This window comes from Phyllosticta capitalensis (genome assembly GCF_038381095.1).
Source record: "Phyllosticta capitalensis strain CBS 128856 chromosome Unknown BKA78scaffold_3, whole genome shotgun sequence".
NCBI classification, from domain to species: Eukaryota; Fungi; Ascomycota; class Dothideomycetes; order Botryosphaeriales; family Phyllostictaceae; genus Phyllosticta; species Phyllosticta capitalensis.
The window spans coordinates 1,491,939-1,515,261 of NW_027117441.1; the positions used below are offsets into that span (position 1 = coordinate 1,491,939).

At 54.6% G+C, this 23,323-nt stretch overlaps 6 protein-coding genes across 6 annotated transcripts; 3 read left to right on the forward strand and 3 right to left on the reverse strand.

The window, feature by feature from the left end:
- Window positions 1-3,123: 3,123 nt before the first annotated feature.
- Window positions 3,124-3,967, reverse strand: BKA78DRAFT_99829 (uncharacterized protein). The gene has a single exon (XM_066894109.1). It carries the CDS (start codon window positions 3,832-3,834, stop codon window positions 3,295-3,297), a length of 540 nt encoding a protein of 179 aa, XP_066746561.1. The 5' UTR covers window positions 3,835-3,967; the 3' UTR covers window positions 3,124-3,294.
- A 4,468-nt stretch (window positions 3,968-8,435) lies between these two features.
- BKA78DRAFT_293695 (uncharacterized protein) lies at window positions 8,436-10,058 on the forward strand (the record flags this gene model as incomplete). The annotated part of the gene is made up of 3 exons (XM_066886244.1): window positions 8,436-9,131; window positions 9,183-9,384; window positions 9,646-10,058. 3 exons carry the CDS (start codon window positions 8,436-8,438, stop codon window positions 10,056-10,058), a joined length of 1,311 nt encoding a protein of 436 aa, XP_066746562.1.
- Window positions 10,059-12,685: 2,627 nt separating this feature from the next.
- Window positions 12,686-13,648, reverse strand: BKA78DRAFT_99920 (uncharacterized protein). Its single transcript, XM_066894110.1, has one exon. It carries the CDS (start codon window positions 13,528-13,530, stop codon window positions 12,958-12,960), a length of 573 nt encoding a protein of 190 aa, XP_066746563.1. The 5' UTR covers window positions 13,531-13,648; the 3' UTR covers window positions 12,686-12,957.
- Window positions 13,649-14,350: 702 nt separating this feature from the next.
- Window positions 14,351-17,079, forward strand: BKA78DRAFT_342000 (uncharacterized protein). The gene is made up of 2 exons (XM_066890369.1): window positions 14,351-15,026; window positions 15,084-17,079. The coding sequence occupies exons 1-2, from the start codon at window positions 14,451-14,453 to the stop codon at window positions 16,644-16,646; spliced, it is 2,139 nt and encodes a 712-aa protein (XP_066746564.1). The 5' UTR covers window positions 14,351-14,450; the 3' UTR covers window positions 16,647-17,079.
- A 577-nt stretch (window positions 17,080-17,656) lies between these two features.
- BKA78DRAFT_248091 (phosphatidylinositol transfer protein SFH5) lies at window positions 17,657-18,723 on the forward strand (the record flags this gene model as incomplete). The annotated part of the gene is made up of 2 exons (XM_066884352.1): window positions 17,657-18,120; window positions 18,291-18,723. 2 exons carry the CDS (start codon window positions 17,657-17,659, stop codon window positions 18,721-18,723), a joined length of 897 nt encoding a protein of 298 aa, XP_066746565.1.
- A 1,393-nt stretch (window positions 18,724-20,116) lies between these two features.
- Window positions 20,117-23,267, reverse strand: BKA78DRAFT_378133 (uncharacterized protein). The gene is made up of 3 exons (XM_066892901.1): window positions 22,941-23,267; window positions 20,517-22,827; window positions 20,117-20,450 (listed from the first exon to the last, which is right to left on the reverse strand). Exons 1-3 carry the CDS (start codon window positions 23,191-23,193, stop codon window positions 20,339-20,341), a joined length of 2,676 nt encoding a protein of 891 aa, XP_066746566.1. The 5' UTR covers window positions 23,194-23,267; the 3' UTR covers window positions 20,117-20,338.
- Between the last annotated feature and the right edge of the window lie 56 nt (window positions 23,268-23,323).

The following is a 23,323-nucleotide window of genomic DNA, read 5'->3' on the forward strand; positions in this document are numbered from 1 at the left end:
CAAATGGGTGGTCAGAAATCGTTGAAAAGTCAAGTCATCAGACGCAGTTGTCGGAGCCGCTAGACTTCTGAAGCTAAACCTATCCGCTGGATAAAACGTCTCACTCGTTCTCAGGAACGTGTCAGTCGTTCCTCTTCGAGCAGACGTTTGATGTTGGAGCAATCACCTTTTCCCCTTCCAGCAATGTTCTTCCAAGCCGTCTACCTTCCAAATCTGCGTTACAGCCTTAACGTGTCACTCGTTCCCTTTAGGCAGACGTTCGAGGTTAATCTCTCGCGCAAAATTCATAAGCTGTGAGCAGAAGCCAAGTCTTGATTTGTGACCGAAAGAGGAAATCTGGAGGCTCACATTCGAACGTCTATTCAGTTGCAACGTGTCACACGTTCCGTCCCGAGAACGAAGGGCCAATTTGAATTCAGCGTCTGGGCCCTGGCTCAGGGACGGCTCCCATAGAGGAAATACGCATCCAACTTCGGACATGGCATTTGACGAAACTTGAGCTTCATTTGCTACGTCCGAGCATCAACGCACCTCATTCCTTTCTGGGCCAGTCTCTGGCAGCCAGGTCAATCTTCCGAATCCCGGTAACTTAGGGAGGGCTTCAACTTGAGGCAAAAAGCACAATTGAAGAATCCGTAAGAAGTGAACGCATGTCAAACATCACGACCTCATCGTTGCGGACAGAGAGCTGAAGTAGAAGACGGGCCATCACAAACGTCGCGATGGCACCATTATGGAGGAAACTGTGCAAAAGGCAGGACAAGGGCAATTGAGCAATCTAGCAACGCCACGCATAGTGATTGGAGCAAGACCGCGACTGCAATCCATCTCTACAGTATCCTGCTTGGTCGACCAAGTCAGACGTGTTGTTTGTTCCCTGTGAATCTACATCTAATGAGGAAGAGACAGCGTAAAAACAGTTCCGACTTCCACTCCCTTGCCTGCGCGGTCCCAACGTACATGGTGGAGCTGCGAGACCAGAAATTTAGTCGGGGAATTCACTTGCAAAGAAGGAGTCGCTGTTGACTTGTTTTCTCGAGAAAGATGTAACTGCAGTGCTTAAGCTGTGAACAGTCCAAATGACGCAGGAATTCAGCCACTTGTATCAAAGTCACTGTCTCGTTCACTTGGGCCTTTTTTTTTTGCTGAGCACGAAAAACCCCTTCCCAAACTGCAAAAATCTGTCATACTTCACCTCAGATGAATGCTCAAATGGGGCATGACTTGATCTCTTTGGAGTAAAGTTGAACAAGGGAGAAGGCAGATAAGCAACGGTCTGGAAAGCTTTGAGACAAACAAGCACCTGGGAAAATTGGTGGCATAGGAAAGGTAGAATGATTTGAATTCGAAGATAAATCGACGCCATCTACCCATGTAGAAATGGGAAGATTGAGAGAATGTCACAACACTTGCTCCCAGTACCAAACCAAAATTCCTCGTTTCTCTTGATATACTCCCCAAAGCAAAATTAGCAGCCCCTGATGATGGAATTACCCCCTGAGAAAAATCGCCCCTGAAAAACTCGACAATCCCTCCCTTCTCCCCTGCCGCGAAGAAAAACGGCAAGTGTAGCGAAAGATTTGTCACGCACAACGGCCCAAGTCATCCCTTCAACCCTTCGAGCGCTGAATTTCGAGTCGCCGGCCACTAATCACAATGCAGCTCCACGAAGGAGGTGGGAATTCACGCGGTTTCGGAGTACCGCGACTAGCACAACCATACGCAGTTTGTGGGCAGCAATCAGCCCGTCCGTTGATCCTTGGGAATTGTCAAAAGTCCGCCTTGCGATAGGGCGTTGCGCCGTTTCCACGCTCGTGTTGCCAGGAATGATCCCTTGCCCTGCAATCAAGTTGTCGAATAGCAGCAGATTTCGGCGGGGAATTACCCATGGTTCAAGATGTGATAGGGCGAGGAGATGCGGGGGGTTATGGAGAAGGCAGAGGAAAGTGTTCATTTTTGGCGGAGCAAAGGTGATCGTAGGGAGCTTGATTACGTTAACAGTCTTCGAGAAGGCACTGCTGTACCATGCGCCAAGGCAGATAGTTGAGCACATGCTCGACACTGAAGCTTGGTGCTGAAGGGAGAAAATGAACTACGAGACGAAACCGCGAAGAAGTAGGACGAGTGTCTCTCGTCGATTGAGTACGGAGGATTGTTTACGTTTTCGGGTCCAAGATTAGGGCAACAGCCATGGTATATCTTGGGCTGTCATTTTAAGAAATACCCACTTTGTTGCCTATTGTAGTTAGATGATCTTTTAAAGTTAGTTTCCTGAGATGCAGAGAGAGTGCAACCCTTGATTCCACAGACAGGATTTGAACTGCCAAGCAAAACAACGAGAAGCTTCTAAACCTCCTCGATTGAACACAAAAGGAGTTTTCGAACTTCAAGGTGCAGTAACCATGGGACAGTCATGTATAAGTTCATATATTGGCTTGTGAATTCCCAAAGAAGCTACTTTTTGAGTTGCCTGATTGGTTGTTTTGACTTTGCAGAGTTGATGTTGTGAAGTGCAAAGAAGGTTAGGCCCTTGGTTCCACAACGAGAGAATTTGAACTGCGCAACAAGACGACGAGTAAGCATCCAAATTTCTGCAGGATCGAAGAAAAGGGGCGTTCGAATTTCAAGGAGCAACATCCATGGACCAGTCACGTTGTAATGACTTGAGCTATCAGTTCCTCGAGAACCTACTTCCTGAATTGGTGTGTCGTCAGTTTGACTTTAGAGATTTGGTGGTACAATCTGCTAAGAGCTCAATTCTCATGCCCTTCAGTCCTTGTTCGCGAAGGCGGCTGTGCAGGGAGAGAGGACGCCCGGCAGAGTTGAAGATGAGCTCGTGCTCTCGTATCTGCTCCTGAATCTTGCTCGAGGCCATGTTCGTGCCATTCTTGCTTGCTTGCTGCACACCGCAACGATTATTGACGCCGGAGCTCGTGTGGAGGTGCGCGTGCATTGCAGGCGTACATCCGGAGGCTTCCCAGCCACTCACACATCCAACATGGAGTCAAAACAATAAGGACGAGGCTCTCATGCGTGTGGTGATGTTGATGTTGTCGTTTCAATACAGCACGCGGACCATGGGATCATGGTAGCGAGGTGACTAGCGCAACGTCTGTGCAGAGCATTAGAGCAGGTTCCTGGTAACTTTGAAAGTAAGCTTGAGAGTGGCTCCGCGGCAGCACCTAGTCAACTTGGCCATGGTATCGCAGGGCCACGATGCAAGCATCATTCAGCGGGAGATGAGTAGCCCAGGTTTGGACCGCACTGCTGGCTGCACGCTGTCCCAGGATGAAGTCATGAATGAACATGGACGGAAATTATTGTCGAGGAAATCAAGGCGGACACTGCCTGACGGGCGGGCCCTCTTCTCTCTCCGCAAACGCAGGGGGTCCCCAAGCGGATCAGACTGCACGTCCATAACGCAACGAACGCACATCCCTTCTCTTTTGTGCCCTCTGCGCAAAGAGTGCGGGGCGGGTATTGGCGGCCGCCAACAACCACCCATCTTCGGTAACAACGCAATCTAGCAACATTTGGCTCACCCATTCTGTTTTTGGAAACATCCAGAGACCAAGTGGTCAAGGCTGTGCCCTTGCCTTGGCTCCCAGAACATTGCGCGTCCTGCTGCGACTGCTCCTCGCACACGTGTATCTGAGGTGGCAATGGATGAGGAGAGTTGCAAGTCTGATCTGCGGACGGGCCTACCGAGCTCTCTAGCGGCGGAACGTTGCGTGCGACTTTTGTTCGGCCCAAGCAACAGAGCAGAAGAGAAAAGGACGAGGTTGCCTGTCGATGAAGGGATCGGGGAACGGGGCGGCATTGCTTGATCGGCATATTGGAGGCAGGCAGTGCTATCGAAAATGCTGGGATGTGGGTTGTTGGCGGGTGCGTCCTATTGGAGTAGCAGGGTTTCCCGGGGTATGTGCAGGGACGCGACTGGACTATCCCTAACTGCGTATAGGTCCAAGGATTCGATCTGAATCAGAGAGAGGGAGCGGCAACCTGTACATGGTGCAGTACATGTTCGGGACTGGGGGTGGAAGGATTGGCAGGGACGCGGCCACAGCGGCAAGGTCATGATCAATCGAATGGTAGTTGTCGAGGCCCAGACCGCAGTGCACGACGCAAGGCGTGGTAGAGGTACTGAGGGACGGATGGATGTGGCCGACGAGGCACATTGCAGATTGCAGACTGCAGCGCGTGCATGCGCCCATATTACGGCGATGTCGAAGAGTGATGGAGGTCGGAGACCGGCAAGGCGGAGCTCGAGGTGGGAGGGAGGCTCCTTTCGGATGGCCTGAAGAGAGCATCCCGGTAGCCGGCGGCCTTGGGTTACACATGGTCTGCTCAGCCACTCACAGTCATCCGCTGGAAAGTCTTTCAACCAAGATGCTTTTTGATTTTCCCTCGCATGTGCACGCAGGCAGCGCGGTGCAGCGCATCCATCCATCATCCATTGACTGCAGCTCTGGATTCCGTTGCTGCGTCATAGGAGCTGCAAGAGGCGGCCCCTCCCCGGTGCCCCGCCCCCCCATCACACCACGACGAGCTCTGGGACAGCTTTCTCAGGCATCAACCGTCTTGACAGCAGTGCAGCTAGACGACATGTCTCATTCTGTGCGTGTGCTGCAAGAACTGCCCACGTGAAGCCTCACCACGGTCAATCATCTGCCATTGGCCGTCGGTCGTCGGTCGTCTGGGCAGCTGGGACGTCTCTGATGTGCCGCTGACGGGAAGGTCCCTGTTGGTGTCCGACGAGCGGTGACGACCATGAGCAGGTCAAGTGGCAAATGTCGCTCATCTGCTGGACGGGGCATCCTGGAGAGCAGCTTGGCGAGCGAAACAAGGCCGTTGCGCGTTGCTCTGGTTTTCAAATGACCAGGCGTCGTCGTGATGGCTTTAAAGCGAAGTCGAGATAGGGTGCGAGGGCTGCTGGGAAGTTGCAGAGAAGCGAGAAGCCACGGCGGGCTAAACTGACGACCTGGAGGGATCCACACTTGGGGGAACCGATGAGCGACGGCTAATCGTCTTAGTCATGAGCTTTAATTCGATATCACCCATTCACCCATTTCTCGCCCTCTGCAGTCCTGCGTCGCCAAAGTCGACCCATGTCCATCGGCACATGGCGCGTTGCAGACTCGTCGAGTGCCTCCATCATCATCAGCACAGACCGAGCACGAGCAACAATGACGATCATGGCGGCTCCTGCGCAAACCTTGACTTGGCGTATATGGCGTTTCTGCGTTGTTTGCTGTTCCCCCTTCTCTGCCTGCGCCAGAAGTCCAGACATGTTCTGTTTCGAAGACCGAATAGGAGAGCCGTATCCGTAAGCCCGAGGCCAAGGATGAGGCGGGACGAGAAGACGACTGCCTGTGTATGTCAGCCTCTTGGCTTTTGCCCTCCCAAGCTCGACAACATCCTTGAACCTCGCCAAAGCACCAGCGACAGCAGCATACGCAGCATCAGCCCCACATCATGGTGAACACTCAAGTTCGAGAGCCGGGGCCAAACCACGGATTGCTTGCTGGTTGTCCATGAACGGCTGGCCAGAGCCGTAGGTCCCAAAAACCAAGGACGGACGTGCAACGCGCGCGCGTCTTGATCCAATGGGGTGACCATGGCGGGTGCTAAGATGACGCCTCTTGTTTGGCCTCCGCGGCGATCATTTTGAATCCCGTCGCCAAAAGCGCCTCCCCGAGTCAGGGGGAACGAGCCTGCAAGGCCCCAGGCTTGGTCGATGACATTTTTTCTTTTCTTTTCTCCCATCAGCCACAGGGTGAGCAAGTCGTCGCGGGAACGCCACAGGATCTGATTTGCAACAGGGAGGTGAGAAAAAGGCTGTGAGCATAATTTGGTTCTCACTCTCCCCACACCAGTTCCAGAAACAGCCAGCCGCGGAGAAGTGATTTCCAATTGAAGAGAGAAAAGGGTCGACTCATAGATTGGTACGCTACACAGCCACAAATAAGGTTTTCCGCTGTTTAGTGACCCAGTCGTGACGTGAAGGGGAGACTTTGACCTCTCGAATGCTCCTTGTAATTTTCGCGAATGGTCGTTATTCGCTCGTTTAGATTGTGCAAAGGAGAAGCGCTACTTTTTGCACCAAGCCTCTGAGGAAAGAGGGAGAAAAGAGCGCAATGGTGTGGGTAGCTTCCAAAAATGGCCATGGTCGCGCCCAAGTCGAGTTCGTCAAACGCCACCTTATCGGGAAGAGGCCGCGACCTGTGACGTCGCTGGTCGGTCTGCTTCCGGCTCCCCTCTTCGGTGTCCCGGTACTTGGTACGTAGGAGTAGTGTACGAGAAGTGCGGTATGTGGGATGAGGACGCACAGGTCAAGACAGTCGAGATACTCTTACAACACAGCAGGGTGGGTGCATTGAAAGCGGCCGGGCCCGACGACGAGCAAAAGTGACGGGATCATGCAAACGGGCCAAGGGATGTTGGCTGCAGAAATGACTCGACGACCCGCCCGTTTCGGACATTCTTGTTCACAGCAGTCAGTCGTTGATGTTCACCACGAGGTGGTTGCTTAGCGCAGAGGAACGTGGCGGACGATGGGCGGTGGCTGCGTGCAATCAGTCGGAGCAGCATTTGCATTTTCGGCAGATCGCAATGATTGAGGGCATTCCACGCCGTCGAGGTGAAGTGAGAGGCGGCGGAGCTGTCCCCGGTTGTGAGGCGCACGACAAAGGACGCCATCAGCCCAGTGGCTGTGGTGTGGCAGGCGAGACTTTTTGGGGGAGGGGCGAGGAGGTTGCTCCGGCGGCCATGACTTGATGCGTCAACCAGCCGTCCATGCGCACATCATTGCCTTTGAGGGGGAGTCGTATCGAGGATGTGACGTGGATGCAAATTACAAATGGACAAGAGCATCAGAAACACCAGTCAATCAATCACGACGGGCGGCGGGAGCGAGCTGGGATGCCTGTGAGGGAGGTCATGGAGTAGCATCGCGGCCAAGGCAGGGCAGGGCAGGGCAGCATTGCAGCCAGAGACCAGCAGCGGTAAACATGGTAGAGAGAGAATCAAAGTCAGCCTCATTCGTAGACAAGCCTCGAGCTAGGCCGCGGGCGGCTTGGCGGGCTGGGAGAGTTTGCAGAACGTCCATGGGGAGCTTCGTCGTGCTGGCCGTGACCGTCATGGCAGAAGAAATGACCGCGTGCGTGCAACACGAAAACGACACCTAGTAGGAGGTAGAGCTGTTGGCAACGGCCGCCGTCGACTGTTGATGTTGATGATGGGAGTAGACCTTTTTGCCCGCCGCGCACAACCCACCCAACGCACCTGCCCTACCGTACTGTACAGAACCAAACAACGCGCCCTCGCTCGCCCTCAACCCACAACCTTCTAAATAACTCTCTCCATTTGACACGACACGACACCACGGCACGACCTCGACTTCGACAGCGACCTGCCCGTGTCACTGGGCGATCGGCATCCCCCGCCACGTCTTGCGTCCTGCGTCGACCACCTCGCACCGCACACACTGACTACTGCGTACACTACCACCAGCACTACACGCACCGGCTCCAGGCGCTCCCACCACTCACACGTCTCGCGCACCACACACCATCCCTCCCCCCTCCACAACACAACCACACACGACACTACGCTGCTCCGCCTGCAGCTCGTCCTGTCATTGCCGGGAACGCCCAGATTGCTCCCGGTAAAGTCTAATTCACCGTGGGCCAAAGGGCCGACTAAGCCAGGAGCGGTCCGGGTCTTCCTACTGGGCAGTCTGGCCCAGGGCTTTCGCCGTGGTTTCATAGGTACGGCCGGTCTTGACCTGTGCTGGCTGGGTACCGAGGTCGACGCGCCTTTCCACTTTTTCTACTGCCCAGTCCTCCACCACCCACCACCCCCCCCAACACCGGACCACTCTAAAAGCCCTAGCTTCGACTTCGACCGCTCGGCGGCATTACCTCACGCCTTGAGCTAAGGCCAAATCCTACCTGGTGCCGCAATCTTCACAGGGCCACACTCGCAGCCCGGCCGCCACCAAACCCCTACCTCCATCCAAGCTATCCCGCTCTCAGCTACTCCCATCTTGATATTCCTCCAAGCGCAGCGCATCAGCGCAAGCTCCCGTGCAACAGACACCGGTGCGCTACAACGACGCCAGCAGCCATCCTCCTCCTCATCATCGTCCGCCAGCGGGCGCTCGGAGCACCCTAGCCGAGTAGCCTGCACTCAAAGAGACCGGCCTGCGCATCACCCGCGTCTAAGTCGCACGCTACCTCAACTACCGTCGTCCTACTGTCAGCTGTTGGATCCCAGCCTCGGTCCGCACGGCCTAAATCTCCAGTCGTCCACTCGTCGACGCCCCTCCGCGAAAGCGCTGCCTGTTTGCCTGTCTCCGTCCGTCCTATTCTCTCGACCGTCGTTCGTTGCCCAAGCGGCGAATCACCCGCCGACGCTTGCAAATTAAGCGTGACATGTCCGCGAGCTATCCCACTCCCCATCCTACCTCATCCGAAAGCCCTCTGTCGCCGAGTCAAAAGCTCGCTCAGCACTTGAACGGACACGCGCAGTCTATGGACGGTAGACAAAACGACTATCCGCAGTCAGGTATCACCACCGATCCACCCTACCTCGTCGCCGACAACCACTCTGAACATCTCGCTCGCCCAGATCAAGCGTCTGCTGCGCAATACCAAGGATCCGATCCACGTTCGTCCAACTTTTCCTCGTCTGCCACTCCGACGTCCGACTACGGCATCAATCCCTCCTCTGCCCGCTCGGGCTCTTTCCCAGATTACGTTCAGCGAGGACAGTATCCGCCGGGCCAGCCTCCCGCAGCTGCAAACATGGCCCAAGCAACAAGTCCGTCATTGCCTCTGTCCGATGGCACTGCTGCCACCAACAATGACCACGCGCAAAGCAACAAGTCTGACCCCGATGTCCCTATAGATCCCTCCATTGCCGCCGCGACCAGTCCTACCTATCCGCCTCACAGCCAATACTCACCTTATCCTCCGGAGCACCACATTCCGCAATATGGCGCTCATCCGGGCACGCCCGTCTACGCTACGCGTCCCGACTGGACGCAATACCCTCACATGTATCCGCACGGCGTGTCTTCGGGCCCGCCTGCGCCGTCCATGGTTTCACCCGTACAGCGTCCTCCTGGGGTAAGCGCGAAGCGACGAGCCTCGAATTGCTCTGTTCTGACGACCAAACAGGGCGGCCATCCTCTTTCGACCGTATACTCGTTCGTCCCGATCCCCGGTGCTCAGCAGCATAAGCGGCCGCGCAGACGCTACGAAGAGATCGAACGCATGTACAAGTGTGGATGGAATGGGTGCGAAAAGGCGTACGGCACGCTGAACCATCTCAACGCGCACGTCACGATGCAATCCCACGGCCAAAAACGCACTCCCGAAGGTACGTCAATTTTTTTTCCCACACATTAGCCGCAACGGCGCGTTTAAGCGCACGCGCAATCTCGGTCAGGGTACTCGCTCGAGGCGCGTTTGGTGTAGCGGACTATTTTGGCGGTTCCCGCTCGGTCGGACTCGAATCGCTTTGACGATTCACGGAAGCTAGCACAAGCCCACCCATGCCCTGTCTAGCCTCAACACCAAACGCGCCGCCGCTTCTACACTAAATCCTTGTGTAATGAGGTCTGACTTTTTCATGCTGCAGAATTTAAGGAGATTCGCAAGGAGTGGAAGGCGAAGAAGAAGGAGGAGGAAGCCCAGCGCAAGGCCGAGGAAGAGCGACGGCGTCAGAATGAAGCCCGCAACCAGGAGAATACCAATGCCGAAGCTCCAATGTACGGTGACCGTCAGATGGGTCAGTCTGCGCAGATGGGAGGCCCTCAATTGCCTCCCATCGGCTACGCTCCTGCCGGCGCCACGGGCCAGTCGACGACACAGTACAGCACCCAGAGCCCAGGTGCAATTGGAGATATGACCCAGTATGCTGCCGCAAACCCACAGCTATTTGGCAGTGCGTCTAATGCGAGCAGCAGCTACCCCCAGTCACCCTACGCTCCGGGTCAACAGATGTACCAACAACGTAGTTGCCCCTCCTCGCTTTCTCAGGATATGTGCTGACTCTTCTCCAGCAACCGATAACGGATCGACCACATTCCAGCAATAGAGTCAATTCTCGGATTTCCCATTCGTCAGCCGTTAGTCGTTCCTGCTTTGTCTGCGCAGCATGATTGCATTTGCGTTCGGTTTGTGTTATGCATTTTCGCGGGGGGTGGCTCCATTTCTTTCGGGGTGTTGCGGTCACACGACTTTGGGGGTAAAGCGAAATCCATGATAATGACGACTTGACGGTCGGTCGCGCCCCAGCTCTCTGGTCGACGATGCCAGGCCTGTCCTTCACCGGTTTCGGATACACGCCAACAGCAGCATCAGCGGCTTCTCGAGACAGCTTGCGCTCAGGTTCAACCTACCGGCATCAAACTTTTTACGGCTTTGTCTCCTCAATTGGGTCCGGAAAATAAAAGCGAAAAACTCTTCTAGGAGTTCTTGGACAGGACGACGTCACTCTCTCCCACTCTCTCGCTAAAACTCGACCTCTCACGAGCACCATAAACTCTTGGTGGTCCTTTGAATGGGCTTCAACTGATGGGGCAGCCAAATCTGTGGCAGGGAAACGGATTGAGAACCATCTCAACCAAAATGGAGTCCAGACGGCTGCCGCAACAAGTATACTCTCCTCTTCCAATTCTCTCAAACCATCCGTCGACCAAGGAGCTTCTTTCTAGAGACGTGCATACAGTCCCGGCGTCTAAGAAACAATTTTCTTTTGAAATCCCTTATTCCAGTTCTTGCTCTTATTCATTTCATGCTGCCTGTGTTGTCTTGATCAGCTCCATTCTTTCTTTTCCTGTTACTACTACAAGCTTGTGTGTGAAAGGCCGGCAGGGCGCCATGGTCGAGCGTAATAATCGAATGACGACAAAGGGGCAAGTGCTGAGGAGGATTCTGAGGTGGCTTTATGGCTTGGTGGCTTTGTGCGCCACTAGGCCTCCAACATGTTGTTCTTGTGGCTCGGGAGCTAGCTGTTGAGTTTGTGATATTCAGGGGGTCTGCATTGATCGTGCATGATCGTGCCTTGCGGACAGTGGTTGATGTGGTTTTGACGAAAAGGACGGAAGCAAGAGCCAATGCCCGAGTGGAAGAGGCAGGTCGAGCGTGAGAGCTGTGGACAAAAGGACGGATTTGATATAATCAGACCTGACGTCTGACTCTTGCTGCTTCCTGGCTCCCTTCTCTGGGCGGCTTGGTCGGATGGCGGTCGGTTGATGCCATCGTTTCTTCGAAGTTGGGTTGCACACTTCGGAAAAGAAGAAAACTTGTACGAGTACACACACCTCTTTACACGCAAAAACACAAGCAATCTGCCCTTCCAGTATTCATTCCTTTTGAGTCTTGGGAATGCTTCCTGTTACTCTCTTAGTTCTAGCTGTTGGAGTTGCGATAGACCATGGTCCCGTGGAGTCACTCGGTGGTGTTGTTTGCTTGCTCTCTAGCTGTCCGCGCTTGACAGACGACGTTCGACGATATACCCATCTCATCTGCTATCATGATGAAGACACTGTTAAACACAACCTTCCCTTCTGCTTGCCCGCCCCCATGCCTACCATGCCGTCCCCCCTTTTAACCACATACTAGATCCGGCGACCCAAAATTTTAACTACGCCCAACGGCATCATCCCACGTCGCGTGGCGTCCGATGTCTTCAGCGCGCCGCCGACGACGGCGTCAAGTACGTAGGAAGCCCGTCAATTCCAACCGTTTGGCGCGCGGCTGGCCATGCTACTCTGGCGGCGGCAACTACGGTGGTTTACCACTGCAGACTACAAGCGACTACATTGGCGCCCGTTGGCGGATCGGGGCCGGCAAGCAGGGTAATCATTAAGCGCCATTGTTGAAAAAGAGCTGGGGACATGGGTTTTGCCTAGATGAGGTACAAGTGTAACGTTGAGGTGGGATGCGCAGCGTCGATTCTTCAGGTATCTCGCCTCTCCGTCCCCTCTTCGTCGTAGTACTCACTCGCATTCGCAGCATGTCTCGAAGCGCACATACACAATGTGCGAGAGAGGTCTCATCAATTGAGGAAACAGCTGGTGGCCAACAGGACCAGAGGACGACTCTGATCATCGTCCAATGATCACGTCTTACACACAGAGAACCAGGGCGGGAAAAACGGACATATCACATTTTTTTTTTTTTTTGCTCCTCGTTTTCTTTTCAGCTGGCCTGTCGATCACTCATTACAATCGCTCGATAAAGCGAACAGACAGGCCAGGCGAGCAGACAGGGCTGCATGTCCGATTGCACACCCTCCCTGCCCTCTCTCTCTGAGCTGCGCTGCGAGCCGCGCTTCGCTGCACGGCAAGCAGGGCAGGCATGCGGCGGCCGGGGGCGAACACGATACACGATTGTCATCATCACTGTCGCCTCGGGCAAGAATCAATTGGCAACATGGCAACGACTACAGGCGCACAAATGTGACGCGGAATAACGACTGGCCAGCACCACCAATGGGCATGACGGGCAGTGTCTGTTCCGCCCCCGTCTCAGACGACGTTGATATAAACGTAAAAACAACATCAACGCCAACGGAGGCTAGCGGTCCATCATTTCGCCCACAAGGAGGACGGGCGCGATCCCTTGGTTGCCGCCACTAGCTACCTGCCGGCCGGAGCTGCGTGCGTGCGATGTGCGGTGGGTGCGTGGAAGCGTCGTCGTTGGGTACGGGCGTGCGACGTCTGCCTGACACCTCCGCGGTCCGTGGTTCATGTGTGGATCTCTTCTCCCAGGGCACTCAGGGCAACATGGCAAAAAAGGTCCCAGGGTCCCACACGAGGTCCGCGGTACGTGCGGACCCTGTGATTTTTGCTTTTTTGGCTCGTCCATTCCCAGATTTTCTTCTCTCGTCTTTTTTGGCTGCCCCCTTGTTCGGTAGCTTTTCTGTGGGTGTGCCTTTGTTGCCCTACCAAGTACCACCTACCTCTCGCTTGGGGGCCGGGGTGGGGTAGGGTGGCTCTGGCTCTCGGTGGAGACGTTGGCCTTTGCTTCGTCTCTCTCGCGCATGGTTTTCCGCCGCCGCCACCTGCTGCTGTTGGGCAGCACATGTCGGCGGCCGTCGGTCGACGACTCCTGCTGCTTCAACAAAGAAATGGTGAAGATGGGGGGAAATCATGTGCGATGGTGGGGAGCGGTGTGGAAAGCTTTTCCCGTTGTGATGGATGCTCGATGACTGAGAGAGACGAGGGGAGAGGGAGTCTGCGTGTGCGCGCGGATAACGGCACACTGTGTGATGACAGCTGAGACTCGAGTGATGGCGTTCAGAGTCGAGCCGAGTCATGGGCCCGCCCGTGGCGCTCTTCTCTCCCCCGCTGTACTGCACGTTCCGGTCAGGTCGGTCAATACGCGTGTGCCGTACCGATACTTTTCGAGATAATATGCGCTGCCAATGGATGGTGAGTGGTTGGACGGTCCGATCAAGGCTCCCGTCCATGGTGCATGTACCTACATAGGTGCGGTGCGGACGGTGCTTTGGCATCCGTGTCCAGATGGGGAGTGCTGCGGTTGGCGGTTGGCGATTTGCATTCCCATCACCTCCAGCTGGGCGCGTGACAGAGCGTGTGGGTGGGATGGCTGAGTGTGAACGAGAGGCCGACGGCGGTGACACGACTTGTTGGGACACGGGCTTTGAATATTTGTGACATGATGCACTACCTGTGGGTTGTTTTGTCGTGTCGAGGTGTGTTTTGCAGTGGTTGGCTCTCGCCTGTCATATTACACAAATGTCGGTGGCAGCAAATGCACGGCGAGAATTGTCAACAACGGAGGCACAGTGGCATTCCATCTGCTTGTCCTTGGACCAGCTGGGCGTGACGTTGTCTCGTGCAAAGACAAGACGACGCGAGGCAGAAGTTGCTCTGTCGTCAAAACAGCGTTTGGCAGCCACAGGACGCTAGCAAAGGTTGACGGACACCATGATGCTTGCACCCGAGGGCTAGCCTAGGAACCCGGTCGGTCGTTGACGTCGGTGTTGCACGGCAGGGCAGGACAGCTTACCGACCTCTCCTAAGAAGTCACCTTGTTGTTCAATCCATCCTCCAGCTCCATGGCAGCCACTCACCTTACTAGCCGCAGATCTCACCGCAGTACGCCTCGAGCATGCCCACCTCGCGTCCACCCAGATCTGGCCTTAACTGTGAAAGGCATGGTCGACCGACTACACCGTAGCCGTGGCCCACCTGCTGCCATGTGCAATCATTCTGACATGCCCGCCCCTTCTGAATGCCCTTGGCCATTGAAATCATCGTGTATCCATAGTTCAATCCGCGCTCAGTATGCGCGGTCACGTGATAAGCCCTTCCGCTTTACGCTGCCGCGTTTTCGACGTCGAAAAAAAGTCGCAACCGTCAACTCTTCTCACATTCAACCCCAACCCCACATCTCTCGCCGTCGCTCTCGATGCGAAGCCTGCTGAGCTGCCATTCATGCCTTTGGCACTGCCTTCGCGCCGTAGCACATCGATCTCTCGTACAACCGACCGCGCTTGCGCGCAACCGCCACCGTCTTCCTCGACTTGCTCTGTCCTCTCCCGGCCGTCGCGGCTATGCTGCCGCCGGCGAAACCTCCAGCTATAGTCTGAAGAAAAAGATTTACGAAGAAAACTGGCATGCCTATGCGCAGTACGATGTGGCGAAGAATGCCGATGAGGACGTGCTGGGCGATGAAGAAGACAAGCCAGAGCGGAAACCAATGAGGATACGGCTGCAAGGAGCCGAAAAAGAGTTCAACTACAGCGGGACAGTTGACGAAACCATGCGCAAGCATGTGAGAACGGAGCTTCATTGGCTGGGCGCAGATCCCAAGAACGTAGCAGACCATACGTTGAAGTTGTTGAAAAAAAGCGAAGAAGAGAAGGCCCTGGCGCTTGCGCGTGAAGCAAGTCCCAAGATGGAGTGTACGGTTGCGTGGAATCACATCATCAATCACTTTATGCGGAAAGGCTTTGACAACCTTGCTCTCAAGGCATTCAACGAGGTTGGCGACAATTGTCTCGGTGCATAGCTTCGACTTGCTAATCATGGTCGCTTGCAGATGAAGAAACGTGGACAAAAACCGGACTCCTATACCTACTCCCTTGTCCTCATTGGAATTCAAAACAACATGGATAATTCGCAAGCCCTTGCCAATGCCATGGCCGTCTACTATTCCATGTCTGCGCCCAACTCGGCCAAACAACCCACGATCCTCCACACCAATATCTTCCTCAAGATTTGCGCAAAGGCACAGGCCTTTGACCAGCTTTGGGCCGTCGCAGGTCGCATCCCCGACGTCGGATTTGGCTCAGCGGATTGCGCAACCTACACCATCATCCTGAACGCATTGAAAGCAGAGTCGGAGCGTAAATTGCCGGACACTACATCGGAAGAACTCTCAAGAAAGATGGACAAGGCGGCTGTCGATGCTCGGAGAATTTGGGCAGATATCGTCTCCAAATGGCGAGCGCATACCATTACCATGGACGAACAATTAGTCTTGGCAATGGGCCAAATCCTTCTGAGCTCATCTCGGCCTCGAGAACACGACGAAGTCTTTTCTCTTGTTGAACAAACAACGGGCATCCCACGAATGTCACCTCGTATATCTGCTCAGCCGGATCCCGCTCAACAGCCACAAGTGGCGGGCTTCAACGTGCCTATGGATGGCAATGGTCCCAAGCATAACATAGCTCCGGGCCATGAATTCGATTCTGTCAAACCGCCCCGGGCTGTCGGGGGCATGCACAGCCAAGCTGATCTGGTCAAGCCTAGCAATGTTACTCTGAGTCTGCTCATGACTGCTTGTATGAAGGCCATGACCAAACAAGCAGCCGATAAGTATTGGGAAATTCTGACCGGCCGGGATAGCTACAGTATCAAGCCAGACGAGCCCTCGATCAAGGCTTACTTGCGCGTCTTGAGGGTCTTTAGATCCTCGGCAGATGCTGTCCAAATCGTACAGACATACGTGGTTGGCAAGAACATGCGCGTCTCACCCGCTGTCTTCCGTATCGCCATGAGCGCGTGCGCACGCGACTCGAAAAACAAAAACAGTCTTGATCATGCGACGGAACTCCTAAAAATAATGGAACAAAAGCTGCCTGGTGCTGATGCCCGCACTGTCGAGTCCTACTTGAGCAGGCTCCTGGATGCTCCGGCCGCCGCTGACTTGCTCAAGGGAGTCCAGCAGGTTCCGATATACCGCAATCTGAGGAGTATGCTCACCTACGGCAAATATCAAGGATCGATGCAGGACGAGGAACAGCGGCAGGCAATATTCGACATGATGAAGCGCATGCAGAGTTGCTACGACAGACTCATCAACGATCCCGAGGTTCCCAAAGAGATGCGCTCAGAACTGGGCCAGAAAAAGTCGGAAATCACGGCATTTCTCACGAGAGCCTTTGACGAGGACATGGTCAAGAGGGGCTATGACCGCGACATGGTCAAGCAGAGGAGGCATGAAAAGGAAACGGAAAGAAAAGGGAAGCAGCGTCTCAAGCAAGGGGTATCGTCGAGTCGAGGAAGCCAGCGGTCAAGGGGGACGCCGCCCTGGGCAAAGCGCAAGTTGGGAGGTAGGAGTAAAGCCAACGGGGAGCCAAAGACAGGACATCATTGACCGCAAACGGTCCCCAGCGAAGAATTCCAACGAAGAAGGTGGAGGATGAGAGATAGGGGAGCCAGCGCATCAGCGCCCTGTTTGAATAAAGATGTGACGAGACCCGATTTTTCCCTTTTACTGAGAATAGCATCATCTTCTCGCAATTGACCGATATCGTGGTCACGTAATGGAGGCCGGTTTTCTGCCGGGCGGCTTGGAGCTGGCGAAGGCCAATGAGCAGCTCACGTTTTCCATCCTTGGATGCATTGATGCACGCATGTCTCCTATTCGGGCTCAGATTGCACGCTCAGACTCGTGCATATCCCCTTGAGATGGTATTCCGCAGCGGAAATTCGTCGGAGGCCGGAGATTGGTCATGGGCCTTTGGCACTCTTCAATGACTGCCAGTGGTGACGATTGATAGGCCAAGTCGAATATAGATGGATTGAAGCATTTTGACAAGAAGTACGGAAGCCGATATGCTGGATCGGACATGGCTTGAATCGGGAGAGCAGCGCACAAAGTGACTCGAGTAGTGGACCCTTCTTCGGTTGACGCCCGTGCATGCAGACGACGAGGCCCGTGCGGCTGAGTAATGACTCGAGTCAGGGCTGCTGCCGCCCGCGCTTGCCTCGCGTCCCCGAGCTTCCATTGCTCCAATCTATAAGCTCCTTGCCTCACTCCCGTCTTCTTTTCTCACAGCATCCTTTCGTTTGAACACCATGGACCCGAAGACCGAAGACCAAGTCGCCGCCAGCAAGCCCGCAGAGACAATGGCTGCCACCGATTCCACCGCCCCCGTCATCACTGACGCGACTAACGCGTCGGCGCCTGCCGAGCACGCTGCCGCGACCACCTCCGACGAGAAGAAGGACGAGTCTTCCGAGAAGCCCGTCACCGACGCTCCCGCAACATCTCCCGAGAGCGACAAGAAGGAAGAGGCTGCCACCACCCAAGAGCCCGTCAAGACTGAGGGAGCTTCCGCCGGCGACATCAAGGCCGAGGAATCCAAGACTGAGGAGTCCAAGATGGATGACAAGGAGGCCGTGACAGGCACCGAAGAGACCAAGACCGAAGCGCCCGCTACTACTGGCCCTGTCTGGCCTGAACTCTCTGCAGACCACCCCCTCTCGAAGCTTCTCGCTGAATTGCCCGCTCTTCTCAAGTCGACCAACTACAACGAGGTCTACGGCATTTCACTGAAGGAGGAGGGCGACTTCCACACCAAGCTCATCCTCCAAAAGTTCCTGCGCGCCAACTCCAATAACATTGACAAGGCAAAGGATCAATTGAGGGAGACTCTCGAGTGGCGTCGCGAGTTTCGGCCTCTGGAGGCCATGAACGCCGGCTTCGACAAGGAAATCTTCGACGGCCTGGGCTACGTCATGGAGATTGAGGGCGTCCCCGAAAGCACGAACAAGAAGGATATCGTCACCTTCAACGTCTACGGTGCCGTCAAGGACAACAAGGCTACCTTTGGCAACCTTGAGGGGTAAGTATTGCAGTTTTCGCTTTGAACACCCACCACTTATGAGCTTCGTTAGATTCCTTAGTTGGAAGGTCTTCTTCCGTGGCTTTGGAATTGGGAAAGCTTACACGCAGTGGATAAGTGGCTTCTCTCTATTGAAGATCAGCGTCGCTAACGGGTTGCGCTCTGAACAGATTTATCCGCTGGCGCGTTGCCCTCATGGAGAAGGGAATCGCAAAGCTCAAGCTCAACGAGGCTACTGTGCCTATCCCCGACTTCAACCAGGGACCTGACCCATACCAAGGCATCCAGGTGCACGACTACCTCAGCGTCTCTTTCATTCGCCAGGACCCGCACGTCAAGGCCGCCTCGAAGCGCACCATTGAGCTCTTCTCCAAGGTCTACCCAGAGACCCTGTCGCGCAAGTTCTTCGTCAACGTGCCCGTCGTCATGGGTTGGATGTTTGCCGCCATGAAGGTCCTTCTGCCCAAGGAGACTGTCAAGAAGTTCACCGTCCTCAGCTATGGCAACCAGCTCGGCGCTCAACTCGGCGCAGGCATTCCTGAAGTCTACGGCGGCAAGGCCGGCGCGCTCAACGAGATTGGCGAACAGACGCTTCTGGAATAAGCAGCTCCAAACGACTACTCAACCACAGCATACACCGCATCAACCATGCAGCGTACAAGCGAATTAGCCTCCACACCGGCATCGACGAACACTTAGCGGCCTCTTTTTTGCGGTTTCCCAGGCATTGTTGTGTTTTTTGCGCGTTTAGATACCACGGACTGAGAAGGAGTCATAATAGCGGGGGAGCAGCGATTCCTTTTTCTAGTCCCTTCTCTTCTACTTCAACTTGCCTCTTCTCCTTCTCCCCCACCAATTCAAGTACACCCTTTTCTTCTTTCTTCTTGCCCTTTCGCATAGCAGTCGTCGGCCATCTTGTGTGCGGGATTTCGGAGGACGCGTGGTGCCGGCTCTAGGTATGAATGCTGACGTTGAGCTAGCTCGGTCTAGAGTCAGTGGATGGGGGCAAATGGATGGATGTATGTAGCAAACAGTGCAGTGGCCACACTCAAAAACGGAAATAATGGTTCAAAACTGGATGGATTGGGTCGCTGGTACGGCGTGCCCTCTTTCTCAACTCTTCTCACATTGGTCCTGTTGCATGTGTGGGGCAGACATGTCCTTTGAGGTGCAGATTGTGATGCAGAACTCCCATACCGGCGTTTGCTTTGGGTGCAACCAATCGTCTAGAGTGGAACAAGACAATTACCGCCACTTGCCGCCCTCTGGCCGCTGCTGGCGTCCAGTCTCCCCGTGGCTCTTTACTCGCTTGGCAGTGAATCGACACCTATTGCACTGAATTATGAATCGCCCTGTTTGACCAAACACCTATTGCTCCGTGCTCACTTGAGCATTTGAGCATCTGTCGTGCTTTGTTCGTCAGTACCCATGTAGCTGAGCACACATGTAATGATATATACATTGCTTCAATACACAATAATCTCTGCTTTGGGAGGAGAGAAAGGGGAGCAACAGGCAAGTTGGCCGACCGTCGTCAATTTGCTCAGTGCTCATGTCACTTGCTTCGTTTGATGAATCTCTGCTTTGGGAGGAGAGAAAAGGGAGTAGGATGTAAGCGGGAAAGCACACATCCGCGCGTGCTTACAGACACACAAGACGGCACACAACAGCCACTATCCTTATGGAACAATAGCCATGGGGGGGTCAAATAGGAGTAGAGCGTTGGAGAAACACAGGAGCTCGATCCACAATCATCAGACGGCCATTGAAGGTGAAAAGCGGAAAGATGGCAAACATGGAGATGGGACCGAGTGGCCAACACACGAGTCCCCAACGTTTGCCGTCGTCAAAATGTGGCCATGTGTTGAATGTCTAAGCTCGACCGCTGTTAAACGCATAACGCGTGGAGCATGGAGCAAGGAGCAAGGAGCAGGAAAATCTCCCTCGCGCTACATAAGCCAGCCCTCCCGAAGTTTCCTCCTTGAACGCCAAAACCGGGGGGGGGGGGGGGGGGGGGTAATTGCTTTCCCCCAAAAATCAAGCCTCTTAATCCAGCGCTGTCCACCCGTCCTATCGCGAGACGCCCGAGCAACGCAAAAAAAGCCGCGCAGGAAGGCGGCCGTCCGTCCGTTCAAAGGTTCCTCCAGGTCTAATCAAAAGGTACTATACACAGCGGGATCCGTCCTAGAGAGGTTCCGGCTTCTTTGTCGTCGCTCCCTCAATCCACGGGGACTTCGCTGGGCAGGCGGCCCAGCTTCTGGTTGACCTTGCGTCTGTAAAACTCGCCGATGTCGAGACCCTCGAGGACGTCTGGACGACCCGTGTTTGATCTGTTGGGGCGCGTTGGTCAGCTGAGTGTTCGTTCTCCAATCTGACTGACTTGGGGGCCAACTTACTTGTCATAAATGAAGCACAAGTTCCGCGCCCTATCCTTGAGAGCGACGGGATCGCGTCGGTGCAGCACGTTGAGGTCCGCCTCGTCCGCCTCCTTGATCCGCTTCCACGGCTGCTTGCCCCCGCCGTAGACGCGGTACAGAGCTATGAGCTGTTGGTCCTCTTCCTCCGTCCACGGGAAGCGCTTCCGCTTGCCGCCTGCATTGGTCACCGGGGGTATCACCGTGCCTTGTCGACGCGCGAGGCGACTGACATCTTCCACGTCCTCTACCACCGTCTCGTCGCCGACGTCTTCGCCGCCGTCAAACCGCTGTCCTCGGGACGAGGCGATGCTGGTGGCGCGGCGCGGCGCGGGCGTGATGCGTCGACGTTTTGCGGGACCTTCGCGTCGCCGTTGGCTGGACGGCTGCCGGTAATCTGTTTCAAATTCTTCCTCTTCTTCATCATAATCCTCATCGACGCGCCGTCTTTTTGCTGGAGACTGGCCGGGTGCGTCTCGCCTCTTTACGGGAGAATTCCTAATTCCATCTTCGTCGAAGGAGACTCTGAGAGCATCTGGTTGGCGCTCGAAAATCGACCGTTTCGCTTTTTCGTTTTGGACTCGAAGGATGTTCTCCTTGTTCTGCCTTTCGATCCGGCGCAACTGCTCCATTGCACCTTGCTTTGAAGCATAAGGTGGAGGCTCTTGTATTTCCACAGCGGTTGCAGAAATGTCCTCGTCTTCATTGGCAAGAGGTTGCCAGTCGTCTTCGTCCTCTGGTTGACGGGGCTGGCGAGGTTGTAAAGCAGTTCCTGCCTCTTCCCTTGTCTGACCACCTGAAAGCCGAGCGATCCTTTTCTTCAAAACAGATATTACGCCCGGGTTGGGAGGCGCAAACTGTTTTCTTGGTTGAGGTTTGGGTTCAACTGGTTGCTTTTGAGAAAGGGGCTTGGACGCTTGAGTTGCCTGGTCTTCGGATGGTTCGACATTTTCTTGAGAAAGGTGCTTTGAAGTTTCAGTCGCCTGGTCTTCCGAAGGTTCGACATTTTCTTGAGAAAGGTGCTTTGAAGTTTCAGTCGCCTGGTTTTCGGATGGTTCGATGTTCTCTTGTGAAAAGGGCCCAGGAGTTTGAGTGAAGTGGTTTTCGGGAGGTTCGACGTTTTCATGAGAAAGGTGTTCGTATGTCTGGGTAGCCTGATTTTTGGGAGGTTCAATGTGTTCTTGTAGATCGTTCTTGATTGCTTCAACACCTCCCAGGCGTGATATTTCTGCCTCCGTCTCCTGTTCGCGTTTTGAGATCCATTCTAGAAGTTTGATTATGAAATGGGTCCACGGAAATTCGGCCTCGAGTAGCTCGAAGTCGACGTCCTCAATTCCATCTTCTTGATCCGGGAGACATTTGCGGATTCTGTCGATTTGTTCGGATACTAAACGTTCAAATTGGGGGGGCAGCTCTTCCTCATCGGAAACGAGACCTGGCATATTCCATCCGCGCAGGGACTGGCGTCCAGCTTCGAGTTGATGACCATCCTCGGATGGGTTACAAAAGACCTCCAATAACTCCTGATGTGGCCAGAAATCTGTCTCGTCCTGCTTTTGCAAAAGCAACCGAATGAGAAATTGAGTTCTGATCTCAAGGGCGAGACTAAAGGTTTCTTCAACCAGTCCGCTTGCCCCCACAGGAGTCGCGTCCAAGTCGTCATCGTAAAACCAAGAGAGAAAATTGCACGGAAACGTATTATCCAGTCGAAGTAAAATGTCCCATGTTTCGCTTTTCTCGCGCTCAAGGGATATCATCTCTCTCGCCAGCGACGCCAGATTTGCCTTTTGCAAAATGGCATCGGTCCGAGGAGGAGGAATTCCATAGGGAGCGTGTTCAGTGAATGCGTCGTTGACAGTTTTACAGCTTATGTATTCCTCGGTCCCATAGGCTGAGCGTGTGTTGTCGAATCTTTTGAGACGGTTTGCAAGAATTCGATTCACATTGGAGCCTGGCTTTCTCACATCCGAGTAAATAGACCGGAGCTGGGCATGTGTGGCGTTCCTTGGGGAGATTTTCTCAAGAACCTTGTTCGAATCTGCATGCAAGTCTTCCAGGGTATCCACCATGAGGACCACGTCCAGGTCGGATGGAGGATTGAGCGTTTCGGGATTTGAGATTGGGGATCCCGAGCCATTGGAACGAGCACCAGGTGACCCCTCAGGCTGATGTTCTGGCTCCAGCTGGGCTGAGGGAAAGATTGTGATACCAGGGCTCGTGTGGCCATCAGTTGCCGGGGGCTCCGCAAGGCTTTGGCGTCTAGAAACCGCATCTTCCTCTACAGTCGGCAGCTCTATCGGCATCGAGTCAGTCGTCATAGATCACTTGCGACAAAAGACATTGGGAGGCATTTGAAGCACGTGAGATGAGGCTATTGTAGTTCGCGCCAGAGTCAATAAAACTCACCAGGCACAGCAGCAGCTTGCTTGGCCGTTCTTCGAGAAACTCGGGGCATGCTTCCAGTGCTCAAGGCACTTTCAACGCTGGCGGCGCGCGCCTGTCCACGGGTCGTCCTTTGAGGGGGCGATGTTTGTCGCATTGGGTTGATGTCCTGACTGCGGCTTCGCGTAGCACGCGGGTCGGCGCTCGCGGCGCTCAGTAAAGCTGGCTGCGGAGTGCGACGGCTCGACGAGCGCAATCCTCTAGCTTCGACCACCATGATTGGAGAAGTTTGGCATTTAGGACTGCAGTGAAGTCGCGGGCGTGGTGAGAAGGTCGCTGGCAGGGTCTCTTTGGTGGAGTTGCTTGGCAAGGAAGGTTGACTGACTCGTGAGAGCAATTCACGTCGC

Excerpts from the sequence above, each read along its gene's own strand:
- BKA78DRAFT_99829 (XM_066894109.1), bottom strand. The coding sequence starts at position 3,834 with ATGCCGATCAAGCAATGCCGCCCCGTTCCCCGATCCCTTCATCGACAG.
- BKA78DRAFT_342000 (XM_066890369.1), top strand. The coding sequence starts at position 14,451 with ATGCGAAGCCTGCTGAGCTGCCATTCATGCCTTTGGCACTGCCTTCGC. Across the intron at positions 15,027-15,083 it reads CTCTCAAGGCATTCAACGAG|ATGAAGAAACGTGGACAAAA; the intron begins GTTGGCGACAAT and ends GGTCGCTTGCAG.
- BKA78DRAFT_378133 (XM_066892901.1), bottom strand. The coding sequence starts at position 23,193 with ATGGTGGTCGAAGCTAGAGGATTGCGCTCGTCGAGCCGTCGCACTCCG. Across the intron at positions 22,828-22,940 it reads GCAAGCTGCTGCTGTGCCTG|AGCTGCCGACTGTAGAGGAA; the intron begins GTGAGTTTTATT and ends CGATGCCGATAG. Across the intron at positions 20,451-20,516 it reads TTGTGCTTCATTTATGACAA|ATCAAACACGGGTCGTCCAG; the intron begins GTAAGTTGGCCC and ends GCGCCCCAACAG.
- BKA78DRAFT_99920 (XM_066894110.1), bottom strand. The coding sequence starts at position 13,530 with ATGCCAAAGCACCGTCCGCACCGCACCTATGTAGGTACATGCACCATG.